At 45.7% G+C, this 17,664-nt stretch overlaps 11 protein-coding genes across 11 annotated transcripts; 6 read left to right on the forward strand and 5 right to left on the reverse strand.

The window, feature by feature from the left end:
- Positions 1-88: 88 nt before the first annotated feature.
- SJAG_05896 (hypothetical protein) lies at positions 89-754 on the reverse strand. Its single transcript, XM_011050674.1, has one exon. It carries the CDS (start codon positions 645-647, stop codon positions 495-497), a length of 153 nt encoding a protein of 50 aa, XP_011048976.1. The 5' UTR covers positions 648-754; the 3' UTR covers positions 89-494.
- A 373-nt stretch (positions 755-1,127) lies between these two features.
- Positions 1,128-3,103, forward strand: SJAG_02302 (GTPase). The gene is made up of 2 exons (XM_002173476.2): positions 1,128-1,540; positions 1,616-3,103. Exons 1-2 carry the CDS (start codon positions 1,376-1,378, stop codon positions 2,954-2,956), a joined length of 1,506 nt encoding a protein of 501 aa, XP_002173512.1. The 5' UTR covers positions 1,128-1,375; the 3' UTR covers positions 2,957-3,103.
- Positions 3,104-3,312: 209 nt separating this feature from the next.
- SJAG_02303 (Ino80 complex subunit Ies6) lies at positions 3,313-3,657 on the forward strand (the record flags this gene model as incomplete). The annotated part of the gene is made up of 1 exon (XM_002173477.1): positions 3,313-3,657. The coding sequence occupies one exon, from the start codon at positions 3,313-3,315 to the stop codon at positions 3,655-3,657; it is 345 nt and encodes a 114-aa protein (XP_002173513.1).
- A 332-nt stretch (positions 3,658-3,989) lies between these two features.
- SJAG_02304 (Sm snRNP core protein Smd2) lies at positions 3,990-4,839 on the forward strand. The gene is made up of 4 exons (XM_002173478.2): positions 3,990-4,022; positions 4,068-4,168; positions 4,235-4,347; positions 4,481-4,839. Exons 1-4 carry the CDS (start codon positions 4,018-4,020, stop codon positions 4,604-4,606), a joined length of 345 nt encoding a protein of 114 aa, XP_002173514.1. The 5' UTR covers positions 3,990-4,017; the 3' UTR covers positions 4,607-4,839.
- SJAG_02305 (serine palmitoyltransferase Lcb2) lies at positions 4,016-6,951 on the reverse strand. The gene is made up of 2 exons (XM_002173479.2): positions 6,805-6,951; positions 4,016-6,740 (listed from the first exon to the last, which is right to left on the reverse strand). The coding sequence occupies exon 2, from the start codon at positions 6,495-6,497 to the stop codon at positions 4,803-4,805; it is 1,695 nt and encodes a 564-aa protein (XP_002173515.1). The 5' UTR covers positions 6,498-6,740; positions 6,805-6,951; the 3' UTR covers positions 4,016-4,802.
- A 133-nt stretch (positions 6,952-7,084) lies between these two features.
- Positions 7,085-8,573, reverse strand: SJAG_02306 (iron-sulfur cluster biogenesis protein). The gene is made up of 2 exons (XM_002173480.2): positions 8,245-8,573; positions 7,085-8,182 (listed from the first exon to the last, which is right to left on the reverse strand). The coding sequence occupies exons 1-2, from the start codon at positions 8,443-8,445 to the stop codon at positions 7,331-7,333; spliced, it is 1,053 nt and encodes a 350-aa protein (XP_002173516.2). The 5' UTR covers positions 8,446-8,573; the 3' UTR covers positions 7,085-7,330.
- Positions 8,574-8,868: 295 nt separating this feature from the next.
- Positions 8,869-10,568, reverse strand: SJAG_02307 (translation initiation factor eIF2B delta subunit). Its single transcript, XM_002173481.2, has one exon. The coding sequence runs from the start codon at positions 10,481-10,483 to the stop codon at positions 9,113-9,115; it is 1,371 nt and encodes a 456-aa protein (XP_002173517.1). The 5' UTR covers positions 10,484-10,568; the 3' UTR covers positions 8,869-9,112.
- A 154-nt stretch (positions 10,569-10,722) lies between these two features.
- On the forward strand, positions 10,723-13,955 carry SJAG_02308 (cyclophilin family peptidyl-prolyl cis-trans isomerase Cyp8). The gene is made up of 3 exons (XM_002173482.2): positions 10,723-11,100; positions 11,157-12,059; positions 12,116-13,955. The coding sequence occupies exons 1-3, from the start codon at positions 10,889-10,891 to the stop codon at positions 12,549-12,551; spliced, it is 1,551 nt and encodes a 516-aa protein (XP_002173518.1). The 5' UTR covers positions 10,723-10,888; the 3' UTR covers positions 12,552-13,955.
- SJAG_02309 (L-azetidine-2-carboxylic acid acetyltransferase) lies at positions 11,082-13,832 on the reverse strand. Its single transcript, XM_002173483.2, has one exon. The coding sequence runs from the start codon at positions 13,221-13,223 to the stop codon at positions 12,570-12,572; it is 654 nt and encodes a 217-aa protein (XP_002173519.1). The 5' UTR covers positions 13,224-13,832; the 3' UTR covers positions 11,082-12,569.
- On the forward strand, positions 13,892-16,643 carry SJAG_02311 (transcription factor Pcr1). The gene has a single exon (XM_002173484.2). The coding sequence runs from the start codon at positions 14,768-14,770 to the stop codon at positions 15,725-15,727; it is 960 nt and encodes a 319-aa protein (XP_002173520.1). The 5' UTR covers positions 13,892-14,767; the 3' UTR covers positions 15,728-16,643.
- On the forward strand, positions 16,604-17,486 carry SJAG_02312 (60S ribosomal protein L2). The gene has a single exon (XM_002173485.2). It carries the CDS (start codon positions 16,695-16,697, stop codon positions 17,454-17,456), a length of 762 nt encoding a protein of 253 aa, XP_002173521.1. The 5' UTR covers positions 16,604-16,694; the 3' UTR covers positions 17,457-17,486.
- Positions 17,487-17,664: the final 178 nt, after the last annotated feature.

Genomic DNA, 17,664 nt, shown 5'->3' on the forward strand with positions numbered 1-17,664 from the left:
AAGAAACAAGGCACGAAACAGCTACAGTGCAAGGGAAAAGGAATTCTACCATACGGTCCACCTTCGACGGAATCGTTGCTTATCGTCTAAGACACTCTGTCGCAAACTTTAATTTGCTACCCCATTAATATCATTAAAAAGTGCTTATAATCGTTAAAAAGAAATAAAACGTTCATAAAAGCGCGTGACGGTAAAGCACAGGAGAGGATAGTCAGGACAAAGTAAAGGGATACAATGTCAAGGACGGTTCTATCATTGGCTTAAACCAAGCTTAAGCTTATTAAGCTTTAAAAGATGAAACGCGAAACAAAGGAAGCCGACAGTGTTGAAAAACAGGCATTTTTAGTCGTTCGTTACGAGCAGTGAACATCGGAGATGACAATATAAACGCGATATTGACCCTGAACATTTACTGAATCACTAGGAAGAGACGTTGTACCACGAGAAGACATTGCTTGAGTGACACGGTACTAACGGGTATTCCGAGACGCTATTTAGCCACAGCAAGCACCTAGAGCTGCGTTGGCTACTGTGGCACCAATGGCTGCTCCAAAACCGAAAATTACGGCATTCCACATACGGGAGAAGAAGTTTCCAGTACGCATTTTAATTCTGCGTTGGCCTTGTTTTTCTTGAAAAGTTGCCATGTCGAAAATATATATGTTTTGCCTATAATTGAACAGATAGACACGTTATTAATCAAATTTTTGTATGTTTAACGGTTCTGGTAATGAGCAAGATATATACGGTCCGCTCTGGGGCTCTGCCGCTTATAACAGGAAAGGCTGTGTTGCCTTCATAATTATGACGTCGATGCCTCTCTAAGTGTACGTCATGAATTACTTAAATAAGGTGCGGCGGGGCGGCGAATCGCTTCGCCTTGCAACCAATAAGAGGGGCCGAAACACAAAACGATCGGAGGTGCTTACTGAGGTTCCGAGGCGATTCTGAAGAGAGAAAACTTGTAAACGTAGCTGGATTTTCTATGAGGGCACGAGAATGAATCTCCTTCAAGCCGAAAGAACTTGTACAACCACATAATGTTGAGATTTCGTTCAGAACAATTGTTTGTTCGTTAGTTTTATTAAGGTTTATCCTCCTTTTTTGGCAAAGCGATCTTTGCTACACCAAAAACTCACCACCATGGAAATGCTAGACAAGGAATTCTGAGGTTCTAAGGAAAAGTTGGCAGAAAACTCGAGTTTCTAAAGGAGAAACAACTTGCGTTTGGCAGAATTATTTCTTGAGACAAGGAACTCGATTCAAATGAAATATTTCGGTCTGTTCTCAAAACACTGCTTTTCTTGTCTTTCGTAGTTTTAAGGTTATTATAGAGTTTTAGAAACCATCCTTACACTCGTTCTTTTGTCTGTAGATGTTTCCCAAACTTTGGAAAAGCATTTCTAGTGCGGCTCTCTACAAACCATTGAGACGCACCTTTGCGACGAAACAAAGCAAACACACAGTATACGCGCTCTCCACCGCGCCGGGAAAGGCTGCAGTTGCTGTCATTCGTGTCTCTGGTCCACAAGCTTCAGAGGTAGGTAAGCTGCTACTCGTTACGCAAAAACATCACTTTTGGGTCTTCTTCATACTGACAATGAAACGTCTTTAGGTAGCTAAAACTCTTTGCGGGAGTGTTCCGAAGCCAAGAATGGCTACCCTATTGAGATTGCTGCATCCAAAAACGAAAAGACAGATTGATCGTGCTCTTGTTCTGTTCTTTCCCGGGCCAGCGTCTTTTACTGGCGAAGACACAATAGAATTTCACACGCATGGAGGGAGCGGAGTTGTGCAGGAGACACTGACTGCCATTGCTGAAACCCGATTGCCTGCCTTACGTTACGCTGAGCGTGGTGAGTTTTCTAAGCAGGCATTTTACAATGGAAAAATGGACTTGTTACAGTTGGAAAGTTTGGCCGACGTTATTGACGCAGAAACTGCCGAGCAGGTTTATTTGGCAAATGAAGACATTGATACACAGACGCGTAAACGTGTTTCACAATGGCGGGACACCATTCTCGAATGCAGAGCCCTCCTTGAAACGCTTTTAGATTTTTCTGAAGAGCATTCAGTGGAGGAGGATTTCTCGCGTGCCGTACTTGACAAAACACGGAGTTTACTTAACGATATGCATTCTTTTCAAATTCGCCAGCGTACTCGCGAAGCTTTTCGCTTCGGTACACAAGCTGTTTTGTTCGGTCCAACGAACGCCGGAAAATCGTCTCTCGTAAACTCATTAGCACGACGACAGGTAGCCTTGGTGAGCGACGAACCGGGGACCACCCGTGATGCGCTGCAGGTTCAGCTCAACATCCACGGGTATCCCGTTTGGCTCTCAGACACTGCTGGTCTTCGTCATCACAATGTCTCGTCTGCCGTCGAGGCCGCTGGTATCCAACTTGCAAAGCAGCGTACAAAACAATCACAACTATTGTTTCTGGTACTTCCCATGAACGAGTATCTTCACAACTCTCAGGCTGTCACCCAAGAAGCCAAGGGACTATTGCGCAGTCTGTCATGTGATGAGAACAATTCCCAGCGTCTCTTGTTTGTTATACTGAACAAGGCAGATTTACTGGAAAACGACCACCAGAAGCAGCAGGCACAAAAAGCAGTGTGTTCTGAATTTGGCCTCTCGCCCGAAAGAGTAGCTGTACTGTCATGTCTTACAGGCAATGGCCTCGACTCATTCCTGAACCAAGTGAGCACTATTCTTCGTTCATTCACTGCGCGAAATATTCAAAATAATGAGTTGGCTTCCGAGAATAGATACAGACAATGTTTGAAAGACTGTTGTCAACATCTTCAAATTGTTTTAACGCCCAATCTCGATGTAACTATAATGGCTGAAGAACTAAGACTTGCTTCCAATTCCTTAGAAATGATGATTGGTACAATGAATAACGAGGAAGTGCTTTCGCAAGTCTTCCAGCGGTTTTGCATAGGTAAATAGCAACAAGTTATAATGGTTTGAGTCACGTAAGTGACTCGAACCAGCCGAGGTTGGTTCATGAAAGCCAACTCACAGAAAAAGCCTCCTCGGGTTCATCATATTCCCATTTAACAAAATTATGAGTAACAAATCACTGTTCTCTTCCCACTCTCTGTCCCGTCTCTCCCTTTCCTTCAGCACCTAAAGTGCATTTATTTGTTTACGACGCGTCGCGTTCTGTTACTTGAAACTCAACACCACCAGGTAACAATGTTTTTAGGTAACTCTTGCTGCCATGGCCAGGAGGAATGAAGGTGGTGGTTGTACGGCGGACGGAAGTGGAGAACGACAGTTGCCAAAACATAATTCACCTCCAAATGTCGACGGTTGAAAGTTTGGATGTTAGTTTACTGGAAAAACCCTTCAGAAATCCGAACTACAAAGCCAAACCAAGACGAAACAGAAACCTTAAACAAATTGTGCAAAATGATCCAGCTATGAGTGACCCAACTCAATTAACATACGTGTCAATTGAAGCACCTCCCAGCTTTATTCCCCAAAAGAAATTTTGTGATATTACTGGTCTCCTGGCTCCATATACAGATCCTAAGACGGGTCTCCGCTATCACAATGCTGAAATTTACAGCATTCTTCAAGAATTACCTCCTGGTGTCGATCAACAGTATCTCAAAATGCGTTCTTCGAACATTGTTCTTAAGTAGTTGCCACCAGTGCGTAGAAACAACGCTATGAGTAAGACGTTTTGAGTTTGAGTTTTCATTGATAATCCTCAACAAAAGAAATTTCATTTATGCACCATCCAAACCCTCTTCTTCACTCACACACAGTATCTTGGCACTAATAGCTCCTCCGATTAGCAAGGTCGGCAAGAGCATTCTTTCTTGATTCTCCCAGCTTTATTTCCTTCATTTCTGCCATAAATAAAGTATTCACGTGCAGAACGTTTAATTATTATCAAACTCACCACCAAAGAAACAAGTAACGTGCTACCTAGTCGAACGCAACAGCGCAACACGGTTCAACTCAACCTCTACACGTAAACAGTTCAGTAAATTCTCTCTATGGCGTATGTTTAAACGGTATTTGTGCTCTTCTAACAGAAACTATGAAGTGACCTTGTTAATAAACCAAAGGGTGAACTCACTGAAGCGGAACTCGCACGCTTAGAGGAGTACGAGTTTTCGTCGGGTCCGTTGAGTGTTCTCCAACAAGGTAAGTGATTGCAGGTTCAAGACATTACTCTTCCATTTTCCCCTCATAAGCTAAACCATATGAAAGCCGTGAAGAATCATGACCAAGTCCTTATCAATTGCCGGAATAACAAAAAACTATTGGCCAGAGTAAAAGCTTTTGACCGCCATTCCAACATGGTGCTGGAAAACGTGAAGGAGGTACGTTTACCCAAGATCAACTACAACGAAATGTGCTGATGTCGCGATTTGGCTCACGCATATTTATCGTCGTTTGTTGTCGATGCACATGAAAAAAAGGGATATGTTTCAATGCTAACGCAACTCGTTATAGATGTGGACAGAAAGACGCAAGACGAGTTCTGGAAAAAAGGGAAAACCCATCAACAGAGACAGATTCATTAGCAAGATGTTCCTTCGCGGGGATGGCGTGGTGCTCGTAGTACGAATTCCTTCATAAAATTAACTTTATACCTCGCGGAGCCAGAGGAAAGGTTTTGCCCATCACAGCCAGCACGCCACGTTCCATTCGACGGGGTGTAATTGAAAATGAATCCAAATATATTTGTATAAACGAATACATGCTTGTTGCCCATTGTCCTATTTTTCTCTTAACACGCTTGTGCTTGGTTTGATGAATAGTAGTCGAAAATAAATCATTGAGTAAGTGTATCATGTACATTATGCTTCAAGACATCTTCGATTCTCCAACGAGGAGGCTTGATATGGTGGTGGTTTGTCATCTTTTCAATGTTGGTACGACCAGCGTCCTCGCCAGCAACACCCGACGAAAACTTGAGTTGCAAAAGGTCACCAACTTCGTCGCAAGCACGGAGCATGTAGTCAAGGTCAGCCTTGTTGTGTGCCGACGAAAGACAGAAACGGATACGAGAGGTCAACAGGGGACAAGCTGGGTAACCAACGACCACGACGGCCACGCTACGCTTTTGCATCTCATGAGCGAAAGCATTAATTTTACCGGGGTTGTAGATCAGCAAAGGTACAATAGGACTGTCGTCATTTCCAAAGATGATAAAGCCCAAACGCTTCAAACCAAGACGGAAGTAACGACTGTTGAAAGCCAAACGTTCAATACGTTCCAAACCATCAGAAACACCAGAGGTATCCATAATTTCTAACAAACTGGTCTTGATTTGCGTAAGCACAGCAGGACTCATTGACTCGGCCAAAACATAACTGGCATTGGTGACACGGAGCTTATCGATGATTTCCTTGCTAGCTGCAACATAACCACCAGCAGCACCAAAAGACTTGGTAAAAGTACCCATAAGAATGTCAATATCATTTGTAGAAACACCAAAGTAGTCGCAAACACCACGGCCATTAGGTCCGACAGCGCCAATGGAGTGTGCCTCGTCAATGTAAAGATAAAACTTGTAGCGCTTTTTCAGTGCAACAATGCTGGGAAGATCGGCAAAGTTACCCTCCATGGAATACAGACCTTCGATAACAACCAGAATCTTAGTGTAGGGACGATGCGTGCGAGGCTGACCTTGAGCAATAGCTTCACGCAAAACTCTCTCCAAATCCTTGGCGTTGTTATGCTTGAAAACGCGAATATTAGCACCAGAAAGACGGGAACCGAAACGGGTGGAGGCATGATTCAACTCATCGGAAATAATCAAGGAGCCAGGACCCATTAAAGCAGAAAAAATAGTAGCATTAGTACCGAAACCTTGGGAGTAAATGGCACACTCGGGCTTTCCGACAAACGTAGCAACCAATTCCTCGACTTCTCTATGAATCTTGAAACTTCCGGCGACAGTGTTTGTGCTGCAAGTAGCAACACCGGCATCCTTCATGCAAGCCTCCACAGCTGCGGCACAAGGGCCATGACTTTGAGCGAAACCAAGATAATTATAGGAAGAAACATTAAGAGCAACTGTGGTACCACCAGTGAGCTTGAACGTTTGGTTGTTGTCCTCTGAATAACGATCCAGAATCGTCAACGTTCTACCGGGAACACCGCGAATGAGAAAACTGAAGCAGTCGTTGATACGACGTTGCAAGCGACGGATGTAAAAGTTGTCGAAATCATCATACAGAGGAGCATAACCGTCGTCATCACGCAGATAAGCATATTCGTCACGGTGAAAGCGTTTTCCGAAGAAATCACGAACATGACCAATGATAATCAGAGTAAGATAAGTGAAATAAGTCGTAACAACATAGTAGTACGAAGGTTCGTCTTCTACCTGAAAAAGCTTTCCAGGAACGGGATTTCTGGAGACGCGTTTATATGAAGGATCGAGAATGGGAGCAAACTCGTTTTCCAACAGGCTCTCTTCAGCCTTTGCTGGAGCCTCTAAGGTTTCTTTTTCATTAGACATGACTAATATCCCCTTCCTTAAATAGATGCAGATGCGAGTAAGAGACTGTACGAAGTTACACTGCGAGAACGAATGTCAACAGTGAGGGAAACAGTGAGTATGAAGTGTTCAGCACTCTTGACCCGTATTAATTAAATGAAAACTAAAGGAAGAGAGGGAGAGAGAGAGAGAGAGAGAGAAAGCAAAAAATGTGATGGATTCTGTCAGGCAAAAGGTGGATCCCGAGGACAGTTGACTACAGGCCTTTTACATTGTTAGTCAGTCACACAAGACGTCACCGAAAATTCACAAAATCAACTCTACGTACTGAAAGCCAAAAAAACTGTTCTTATAAGTAGAAGAACAATTCAATTTCCTGATGTTTCACCCAAAGAATCGGAGGGATAGGATGGTCAAGTTCTACAGAGGTAGTGGTGGAAGGCAAAAACGTGTGGGCAATGAACCGAACTACCCCGGCCAGTTCGAGAGGCACGTGCCTATCAAGCGAACGTTTATGCTGGTGGGAAACGATGAAGTATAATGTGAGGTAAGAGACGGGAGTAAACGAAAGGAATGGATATGTGAAGCACAGATGAAATGTACTTCGTGTTGATAGAGCTGAATATAGAATATGCGGTGACTGTAGTAGTTGTAGTAATAGTAGCAATAACAAAACTATGTAATTAATAACTGTTGGTATTTCTCTTACACCATGCGTGTGTCGTTATTAGAGATGTTACGGGTCATTCCTTGACTTGAAAGATCGTCGTACTATTTTTGAATGAGCAACAGAACGGTTTAAACAACGTTCTCATGGTTGCTAGGACATAGATGAGTGGTTCCGCACTCTCGAATCAGTCGTCCAAAAGGAACGGTGGACGATATGGTTTCAGGAAGAGCTCTCCCCAACGAAGAACTTGATCTATGTAGTCAAGACGAATCAAACCGAGACCTATGTTTCCTTGAGTTGTCAGAACACGACCAGGGCCTCTTCGTGTCCGTGTCTGAGTAGAAGCATCCGTTCCCGTTGCTTCGGATAGCGACAATTCATTAGCAGCAGGCACCGAAAAAGGACTCGACGAATAAGATATTCTTTTTGAGAAGTCATCGGGACGCTTGCTCAATTGAAAGGGCAGAATGCGTTTACGAGTAGTTCCTCGTTGGTACGATCGATATGTCAGTTCCTGACCAAGATAACAGCCTTTTTGAAAGTGCACCCCGTGCAGCTTATCGAAGTTGCTTTCGAGAGGAAATGCCTCTCCGCTTATAATTTCCCTTTGTCCTTCAGCAACACCTTTCTGTATGCGAAAAGCTTTGTATGCTTCCATAGAAAGTTCTTGGGCGGGTGCAGATGTAGGAGGAACAATGGCTCGTCGAACGTTGTTCGTCTCGGGAAAGCGAGGATCCCACAACTGTGTCAACGGAGACGTTATCAAGTGTTCACGAGTGTCTACGAGGCCATCATCGCTGCTGTCCTCTCGTGTATCGTTCCACGTTGCCTGCACGCACCAACGGCTTGGATCCACTGGGGCTAGTCGGACCTTTGCTCGAAGTTGGAATCGTTGAAGATGCTGCAAAAAGGCAGCAGCACGGGTTGCATCAATTTCTATAGCAAAGGCATCTCCTTGGCCTTGGACATTATCAACCAATTGAGTTCTCTGTCTTAAATCCAGAGGGTACAATAATGCATCAAATAAAACCCGTCCCTGAGCAAAGTATCAGTTCAACTATTCATAAATGCACCTTGTTACCACACAATTTTGTTTACCTTGGCGTTTAAAAATGCACTGTATTTCGGTTCTCCGGCAACGACTTTGTTTGCAGCCAGTCCCTGCAAAAACTTTACCGTGTCTATTCCTTCAATAAAGACGAGTCTACGGTCAGCAAAAAACGATGTTCTAGTATGTTGAGGAAGTCGAATTTTGTTCAAATTGTTGCTCAGTTTCCGTGAAAAGGTTCCAGTAATCATTTCGTCTGTTTTCTTAAATTGTCATTCCTGAGCTGTACGCGTCCTTCATTCCCAGTTTGGCGAAACCTGGTCTCCCATCTCTCTGTCTATCCTGTCTAACAAGCTCCCGCACAGGAGCTGTACTGACTAATAGTATCTTATCAATCAGGCAGATACCTATCGATAAGATATACTTTGAGAAGTTTGATTGAGTCTTTGAATTAAGGTTAAATTAAGCGAACGAGGAAGGAGAAGGAAAAGAGGGAATGCAATATTGAGAAGAAATGGAGTGAGAGAAGACCACTAGGATGCTGTAATAAGCGTATTCAACTGATGTGCTGCTTTCTAGTCCCATGAATGACGACAAGTAACGAAGCACAATGGAACATACTAAGCTTAATTTTGCACAAAACGATTACGAACGACATACGGACTTGCGCCTTACCCTCTTACTCCGTCATATTCAATATGTCTTTCCTTTTTTCTTTCATTGCTTACCCCCATTACGGCCGCTCAAAAAATAAGGTCATTATCCCGGTCACGAAACCTACGAATGAATCTAAATAGTCAAAAACGAACAACTATAGTGTGTGTGTATGTGTGCGTGCTCTAGTAATTTTTCAGTATGCGCAAGTTTTTACCCACTTTCCTCTGTGTACTGCAAACTCGACGATGCAACAGAAATTGCTCAGGTGTAAATCTGCTTAAATTCATTAATAATAGCCGGGACTGAAGTAGAGGGCAAGAGTCCCATCTCACACACGCAAACGGTGATTAGGCGAGGGGGAGTAACGTCGTATTTCAGGCTCAACAGCTTGAGGTTCTTAACGCTTCGCCAATCTTTTAATGCACCCGGCTTCTCAGGCTCATTAATAGAATCATTCACAAGTTGATCGGGTGATGCGAGCTCATTGAACACGAGAGAGTCTAACTGGATGCGTTCACTGAACTTGTACGACTCACAACAAACGATAACAGGAACATTAGCCTCTCGACCCATAAGAGCAACAAGAGATGTACCGGCACGCGAGTACAGTGCACCATTCGACAACATAGCGTGACCACCAAGGAAGATCTTTGTTGTTTCCTGCATAACGTAGGCCAGAGCGGAAAGCATCACGTACGTACACGATAATCCGTGCTCCGTCAGCTGGCGCACTCCTTGCTTTCCTTCGTAGCCGGGGCGAGAATCAACAACGATGACTCGGAAATTCTTACCAATGGACTTTGCATAGATGAGCACTTGGTTGACGGTGCTGGAGTTGGAGAACGTGAGCACAACATCACCGTCTTGAATCTTTTGGGATGCAGTTTGCATGATTACTTTGCCGGCAACGATAATCCGATCCCGGATGTAGCTATCGATTTTGCTCAACAGCACTTCTTTTGCCTCGTCTTCCGTCAAGTCAATGCCAAGGACGGACACTTCAAGCTTTAAGAAGCGGATAGCATTGCCCATGCTGATGCTAAGGGGCCTCGTAGAGACGAGATACGCAATCTGCGTGTTTATATGTGTTGTCAAATGACGAGAAATGGTTGTTCCAGCTGGGGTTTGATAATCCTCGATAACACGCTTAAAGGTGCGCAAAAGCTCAATACAACGAGTGTTTGATCCGTACACTTGGTAATTCGCAAGCCTTAAACCAAGACGGAAAACAGCTGGGTGAACATCTTTAGGGGCATTCTCGGTATTACGACGGCGATGAGAGTCCAAATGCGAAAATATAGACACCTGCTTTTCCTCAAACAATGCCTTTTCGGCAGCCTGCTCGTTGGTTTGTTGAGCACCGGCAGCCGGAGCAGGCTTGTTGCTGACCTTTTTTGAAGTATTCCCTTGCTTGGGGTCGGAAGGACCGTGCTTGGCCTCAGTAGGACCTCGTGCATCAACACGAGCTTTACGGGCAGCCAGCTTCTGAGCCTTCTTCAATGCCTTAAGCTCTTTGCCAGAAAGAGTTTTTGCTGGTTGGACAACCGCGACCTGAACTCCATTTTCTTCTTGAGGTTTTGGTGCCTCAAGCTTCTTATCCTGTTGATTATTTACCTGAGAACCCGCGTCCATTTCGGTAAGGACCACGCAAGTGTCGTTCGTGTTTTGGTGGATGTGGTAAACGACAACAGCATCTGCAGCCAGTACAACGCGTTGGTCAAATTCGCTCTCAGATTAAAGTTTCACGTTCTTCTGTGGTGGAGTACACGTGATCACCCTAACCTAAAATGCGACAAGCTTATTCATTGAGGAAGTTGCACACGCACACACGCACCCTCTCCGTTTCCCTTGTTCCAGGGCAAATAATTGCAATTATCGATAGAAAACGAGGAATTGACAAGATCTACTAATTAAAATTACTGAAGCTATATACGACACTTGGTTTAGTGCATTTTCGCCTGTCTTCTGCTAGTAGATACTGCATACTTCTTTTTGGTCTACCTACAGTTGAAAGTGTATAAACATTATTAATAGAAAATGGGAAAAAACACGGACAAACTGTACATCACACAGTCAGAACACTCGGGTGTGCATGGATGGCACGCTGGAATGAGTGGAATTGCGAAGCGGAAAGCAGCATCGTCACGGCCCCAATTACCTTTCAATTACTGCGCGCTATCCCTTCAGCCTTTCACCCATCCCTGCTGCGTATTAGACAGTGAAAATGTTGCTACTTTATTCGATTTTCGGTATGTATAAATTAATGGCACGAAAGGTCAAGTTCCTAACATATTATATGAATTAGACATATTGTTCCTTGGATCAAAAAGCATGGGACTAATCCAGTTACAAAGGAACCGCTAACAGTCGGTCAACTCATGAAACTGAATTTCACAAAAAATGCTACTGGCGAATACTGTGACCCCGTTACGATGAAGGTATTTAACCAGTACACACACATTGTCGCCATAAAGCCGACTGGAAACTGTTTTGCGTATGACACCATAGAGAATCTTAACATAAAACCTAAAAATTGGAAGGACTTGGTTACAGACACACCATTTCAACGCTCGGACATTATTACCGTTCAAGAGCTCGGTCGTCTGCCGAACCAACAGTCTTCCACGAAAGATGTGTCCAAGGAGGAACGGATAAAGCAAGCCAAAGAGGCCGTTCAACGTTCTCGTGAGCGACGAGCTCTTGGTGAAAACGCAACTGCGTCCAGCCAGTCGAGCGGTAAAACAGAAAATACAAGCAGCTTACTGCCTACACACAAAGCCATTCACACCAAAGGTTTGGCGGCTTCTGCACTCACTTCAACTTCGTTTTCCCCCGTTACCCGCAATGAACATGCTATCATCAGCGAGGAAGATTACATGCTCGTACCCAAGCGTATTTGGCACAAGGGTTATGCACGGTTAGTGACGAACTTTGGTGAGATAAATTTAGAATTGCACACGGAGTATGCTCCTCGGGCAGTGTATAATTTCGTGGAACTCGCCAAAAAAGGGTATTACGATGGTACGAAGTTTCATCGGAATATTCCCGGCTTCATGATTCAGGGAGGCGATCCCACTGCTACCGGTCGTGGAGGTCAAAGCATTTGGGGCAAGCCTTTTCGAGATGAAGTTACTAATCCGCTGACACACGATAGCCGGGGTGTTGTCTCTATGGCTAACAGCGGTAAAAATACAAATGGAAGCCAATTGTATGTAATATGTCTGCTTACGAGAGTTGAAAACAATGTACTAACAAAAATCCCAGCTTCATCTGTTACGACGCAGCGAAACATCTGGACAGAAAACATGCCATCTTCGGTCGCGTCGTGGGTGGCATGTCCGTTCTCGATGCCCTGGAGCGAGTTCCCACTACTGAAACTGATCGACCAAAAACAACTATCCAGATTGAAAATATAGTCATTTACGTTGACCCCTTCGAGCTTTGGCGTGAAGAGGAACAACAGAAGGTGAAGGAGAAAGAAAAACACGAATCCTCGTTACATGATGAAGAAAACGATCGCGTTACATGGACAGGAAAACGTTTAGGAATTACGGGCGAATCAAGTTCCGGCTCAAGCTCATCGGTTCCTGTCGGTAAGTATATAAAAGCAGCGGAGGAAAAAAAACCATCTTTCGTTGAGCCCTCATTGCCGAAGAAAAAGAAGGCCCGTACGGGTTTTGGAAATTTTGATGCTTGGTAATGACAGTTCGTGCTTGTCTTAAACAGTATTCTTCTCCAACGGAGGGAAAGTATACTGATAAACAAATGCGTCAACAGGCTCTTTACGACCTTTTATGAACGCAGCATCTTTGATGACACCGACTCGAGTGAAATTAAGCCTTTCCCATAGTCGGACGCTTGCTGTATTTGTTGCGAACACAAGATTAAATACGCTTGACTTGTAGCCTAAACGCGGTGCAAAATAAAGGTACGCTTTCGCCAACTCTCTACCAATGCCTTGTCCTCTTTTGGCTGGATGAACGAAAAATCCGCCATTGCAAATATGCGAGCAGCGACCTGCATAATTCGGTTTGACGTAGAACACACCCAGTAATGCTTCTTTCCAATCGATATCCAAGTCTTTTAATGCATCTACACCAAGTGTGGATTGTTTGCGCACAATTGCTGGAACCTTGACACAGATAACCGTGCAATGCTTGAAGAAGTACTCCCTGCACTCATCTAACCCAAATGGTTCCGAAAACGGATACGTTTTTCCCTCTTCTATGGTGGTGTTCACAATGTATTGCAAGCATTCCAGTAGACTGTCTTTCTTTCGAAGCTGTGTGTTCGCATCAATGGCGAACAAGTGCGCATCTAACACAGGACTGTACAGTCCTGGTATGGAGTCAGCTGCGACATGTGTTCTCATCTCTAAGCAATGAAGGGGATATTCCGATAAGGTGACACACAACGAGACCTGTGTGCTGTGTCTTGAACTACGCCGTCTGGGTCCAACGCCATACTATTTATACTCGCTACAATTGACTACAGGCGATCAAACTTATTATCATGAAAATGAGTTTCGGTGATAAGACAAGAATCGATTCAGTTCGCTGGCTCCTTGTCGGGATTAAAAATCATCCACTGTTCTTCTGGACTACAAGCACGAATACATGAAAAGGCCTATACTATCTCGGGAGTTCATACAGCCGTCCAAACCACGTTTTTTTGCTTCGGGATTTACTTATTCTACAGCTCTATGACTTGCACTACGCACTTTGTTTCTCCTTGGCATAAGCCAGTCGTTCGTTTTCTCTTCGTGTCTTCTTTTCGACTTCCCCGCAACCCTTTTCAATTAAGGGTTCACGCACCTCATCTCATCTTTACTGTTTCGCCCACTCCCGCCCCCCTGGCTCACCCCTACCGGTTTTTCGACAACGTTCCTCATTGAACAATACGGTTTTTAGTGTGCCACCCTTCTAGCCCTGCTTCGAAATTACTCGGCTGCTTACCTATGTTCCTTACCCTACCCGTGCACTCTATGTGTTGTGGCAATTATGTAATTGGGCGCCTCCGCTGACACCCGCCTAGTAGAACCCTAGGTCGACACTAACACCCGACCGAACTTACCCTTCACGAGCACCGCATTTGTAGGAGTTTTGCTTGATTAAGGTATAATTTACCATTTTCAGTGGAGAAACGGAATTCTCCGTGTCTGACACAACAGAGGATCTGTTGTAAAGAGCGATTGTCAGCATTGACGCGAACTCACAAAGTTTCCGAATACGGAAGATCAGGGTGAATTAACGGACAGGCGTTTTGTTTTGTAAGAACACCTGTGCGACTGTACATCAGTGATACGGACACAATCAAGCAGTTTTTCATGCGTTCACGGCCTGTCCTTGGTTAATTCCGTGGACGATTGTGTTTTGAGAATCCAGCTGTAAGCTTTAAGAACCTGTTTTGGCAAATTTGAGTTAGGAGACGCGCTTTACGCGTAAGATACTACCGGTCCCGTGTTTGCATACGTTAACCGACCGCCCTGTTCGTTTCCTGCACGTTTTTCCTTGGCAGCAACACGCCTTCGCAAGTTTTCGAGTGTCGGTGCGATTCTGTGGCATCATTGACCTATACCTGTGCTGCAGAACCTCGCTGGCTTTGCATCTTTGAGCGTGTATGTTTTATCTCTTGTTTGCTGGACAGAATCCTCATTTTCCTGCCTTCGCGTTTCAATCACTTGTATTTACTGCTTGTGTCGCCACATAAGTTTCTCATTTGATCTCATATTCTGACATATAGTTTACCAACAACAATTACCTTCAACGGGAATCCTGTCTTTAAAAATCATCCCGTGCAAAAACCGACGCTACTTTTTCTGTATCTGGGCCTGTGTGCATTCCTAAACATCGTCGAACACACCCAGTGTCTTCTCTTACCAGCACCATTCCGCACGGCCTCTTCAATCTAACCAACATGACAAGCAAGAAAAAGCAAGTTGATGACGAAAAGCGTCGTCGTATCTTGGAGCGCAACCGCATTGCTGCATCCAAGTTTCGTCAGAAGAAAAAAGAATGGGTGAAAAATCTGGAGCAGACGGCAAACGCCGCGGTCGAGCAGTCCAAGCAAATGCAGCATTTGCTTTCTCAATTACAACAGGAGGCGTTTCGACTCAAAAGTCAGTTACTTGCTCACCAAGGTTGCCCCTGCTCCGCTAAAATCCGGTCTGTTTTGGCAGACTTCCAAAATACACAAAACGCGCTTCAAGCGCGGCATATGGCTTTTCGACCTATGCAACAGCAACAGCAGCAGCAACAGTCGCCGCCACCACAGCACCAAACACTGCAGCGATCACAAGCAACACCACAGCTTGTTTCGGAGCAGGGGCAGCGTGACATGCCTGCAGCTGATGCTGGTGGGGGAGCGGTATCCATGTCGGAAGACATGATGAATTCGATGGCTGCTGCGGCTGCTGCTAATACTAGACAGCAGCAGCAACAGCATATTGCGATGCGAATGGCCGATACAAGCGCGGAGGGACTGGCTCCAGAGGCTCTCTCTCTTGACCAAAACGCTGCTGTTCAACAACAAAACGTCGCTGGTGATGCACGACAGATGCACACGGTCGCTGTATCTGGGGGAGCTGCTCCCCAGCAGTGGATGTCTCAACAGCAGCAACATCGAGCTTCCATTTCGTCGGCTAACCTTCCTATGCAATCTGCAATGGCTGTCCAACAACAGCAACAGCAGCAACAACAACAGCAACAGCAACAACAACAACAACAACAGCAGCAGCAGCAGCAACAACAATCCCATCAAGCCGCGGCGAATGCTGTTCACGGCATGCGGCCTCAGTCTCCTAGCCGAAATTCTCATCCTACGCTTTACCAATCCTCTGTGGTCTATAGCGGCATGGGCGATTCCATGCACGTGTAAAATTGTGCAATGTCAAACAGTGATTTGCGACGAGTGCTGCGCACTATGATTTCGCATTTCACACACGTGCAATTACACACGCTCGAAACGAACGACTCACCCTCTTTAACTGCAGCGAGCACGCTGATGCTAACACAATCCTTGGTCTTGCATTCATTTGTTGCTGTTGTTCGTTGTTTGCATTGTTGCCAAAATCCCTCTCGCAGTGCGGCGCTTGCCGCTGCAGCTTTCGTTAAACTTTTTTTACCTACTACTTTTCCGATCTCCACCCGAACTTGTTCCTCCGGTCTGACTCCCAGTCTCGCCCTCAGTCTTTTTCGCCCGACTCATGTGGACACCCATTTACTTCGCTCCTTGCCTCACTAACCGGCTTAGTGGGCTCTCACTGTAGTTTACTGTATCCACACTCACTCACTCACTCACTCGCACTCACTCACTTTTTGCGTCCACACACTCACACACACATCATCCTCTCGTCCACACGCGAGCGAGCGAAAAGCCCAATCGTCAAAACCCGGCGCCACTGCTGTGCGCGTATTACGCTGCGCTGTGCTCTCATTAGCACTGCACGTGGCTGCGGGCTATGAAGTTAGAGGTCACTGTTTGTTCTCCTTTACTGTGTTTCTCCAGTTGTTAATTAAACTTGAACTAGAATATGCGGGCACCAGGGTGGGGTACACTGTTTAGTTATTAAGCGGGCGGTGCTGCGCGATGCGATGCGTTGCGACACGTTGCGAATCGTTGTTATAATGAATAATGCAATTTGGCATACAATGCGGTGCACATCACTATACACCATATACCGCACGTCGTCGTCTCGCGCTATATATGTTTACCGCAGGATACCAGGCTTCACCGATCTCCGCCGAGCTTCGCTAGACTCAGCGAAAAGCAGTCACAGGAAACACACTTTCTCCTCCTCCCACCACGAATTTGACTTCTCCAGCAACCAACACCTTCACCAACAATGGGACGTGTCATCAGAGCTCAAAGAAAGAGTGGTGGAATTTTCCAAGCCCACACCCGCCTCCGCAAGGGCGCTGCTCAGTTCCGTACCTTGGACTATGCTGAGCGCCACGGCTACATCCGCGGTGTTGTCCAGAAGATCATCCACGACCCTGGCCGTGGTGCTCCTTTGGCTAAGGTTGCCTTCCGTAACCCTTACCGTTACAAGACCGACGTCGAGACCTTCGTCGCCAACGAGGGTATGTACACCGGCCAATTCGTTTACGCTGGTAAGAAGGCTGCCTTGACCGTCGGTAACGTTTTGCCCATTGGTGAGATGCCCGAGGGTACCATCGCTTCCAACGTCGAGGAGAAGACTGGTGACCGTGGTTCCCTTGGTCGTTCCTCTGGTAACTACGTCATCATCGTTGGTCACGACGTTGACACTGGCAAGACTCGTGTCAAGTTGCCTTCTGGTGCCAAGAAGGTCATTCCCTCTGCTGCCCGTGGTATGGTTGGTATCGTTGCCGGTGGTGGTCGTATTGACAAGCCTTTGCTCAAGGCCGGTCGTGCTTTCCACAAGTACCGCGTCAAGCGCAACAGCTGGCCCCGTACTCGTGGTGTTGCTATGAACCCCGTCGACCATCCTCATGGTGGTGGTAACCATCAACACATTGGTAAGTCCTCCACCGTCCCCCGTGGATCCGCTCCTGGTCAAAAGGTTGGTCTTATTGCTGCCCGTCGTACCGGTCTTCTTCGTGGTGCTGCTGCCGTCGAGAACTAAAAATGAATGCCATTTCTGAGTACCATCCCATTACTGAAGTGGGGGAGAGCTGGGGTGTGGGGGTAGGGTGTGTAAAGCGTGTAACTTGGGTTGAGTGTTGTAGGTGGGGTATGGTCTTTCCGGGGCTATGTCTTACGGTGTAAAGGGAAGGGTTTAATGGTGTCCTTTAGAACTGAGTATTGTCTTGCGGTTACGGTCGTACTTTGTT

The sequence above is a fragment of the Schizosaccharomyces japonicus genome, assembly GCF_000149845.2.
Source record: "Schizosaccharomyces japonicus yFS275 unplaced genomic scaffold supercont5.1, whole genome shotgun sequence".
NCBI classification, from domain to species: domain Eukaryota; kingdom Fungi; phylum Ascomycota; class Schizosaccharomycetes; order Schizosaccharomycetales; family Schizosaccharomycetaceae; genus Schizosaccharomyces; species Schizosaccharomyces japonicus.

Bases quoted from the DNA above. Each gene is read 5' to 3' on its own strand.
- SJAG_02305 (XM_002173479.2), bottom strand. From the start codon at position 6,497: ATGTCTAATGAAAAAGAAACCTTAGAGGCTCCAGCAAAGGCTGAAGAG.
- SJAG_02308 (XM_002173482.2), top strand. From the start codon at position 10,889: ATGGGAAAAAACACGGACAAACTGTACATCACACAGTCAGAACACTCG. The intron at 11,101-11,156 runs GTATGTATAAAT...TATATGAATTAG, and splicing joins GCTACTTTATTCGATTTTCG to ACATATTGTTCCTTGGATCA. The intron at 12,060-12,115 runs GTATGTAATATG...CAAAAATCCCAG, and splicing joins AATACAAATGGAAGCCAATT to CTTCATCTGTTACGACGCAG.
- SJAG_02304 (XM_002173478.2), top strand. The intron at 4,169-4,234 runs GTAAGTGATTGC...ACCATATGAAAG, and splicing joins GTTGAGTGTTCTCCAACAAG to CCGTGAAGAATCATGACCAA. The intron at 4,348-4,480 runs GTACGTTTACCC...AACTCGTTATAG, and splicing joins TGCTGGAAAACGTGAAGGAG to ATGTGGACAGAAAGACGCAA.
- SJAG_02311 (XM_002173484.2), top strand. From the start codon at position 14,768: ATGACAAGCAAGAAAAAGCAAGTTGATGACGAAAAGCGTCGTCGTATC.
- SJAG_05896 (XM_011050674.1), bottom strand. From the start codon at position 647: ATGGCAACTTTTCAAGAAAAACAAGGCCAACGCAGAATTAAAATGCGT.
- SJAG_02309 (XM_002173483.2), bottom strand. From the start codon at position 13,223: ATGAGAACACATGTCGCAGCTGACTCCATACCAGGACTGTACAGTCCT.
- SJAG_02307 (XM_002173481.2), bottom strand. From the start codon at position 10,483: ATGGACGCGGGTTCTCAGGTAAATAATCAACAGGATAAGAAGCTTGAG.
- SJAG_02306 (XM_002173480.2), bottom strand. From the start codon at position 8,445: ATGATTACTGGAACCTTTTCACGGAAACTGAGCAACAATTTGAACAAA. The intron at 8,183-8,244 runs GTAAACAAAATT...TACTTTGCTCAG, and splicing joins GTGCATTTTTAAACGCCAAG to GGACGGGTTTTATTTGATGC.
- SJAG_02312 (XM_002173485.2), top strand. From the start codon at position 16,695: ATGGGACGTGTCATCAGAGCTCAAAGAAAGAGTGGTGGAATTTTCCAA.
- SJAG_02302 (XM_002173476.2), top strand. From the start codon at position 1,376: ATGTTTCCCAAACTTTGGAAAAGCATTTCTAGTGCGGCTCTCTACAAA. The intron at 1,541-1,615 runs GTAGGTAAGCTG...AAACGTCTTTAG, and splicing joins CTGGTCCACAAGCTTCAGAG to GTAGCTAAAACTCTTTGCGG.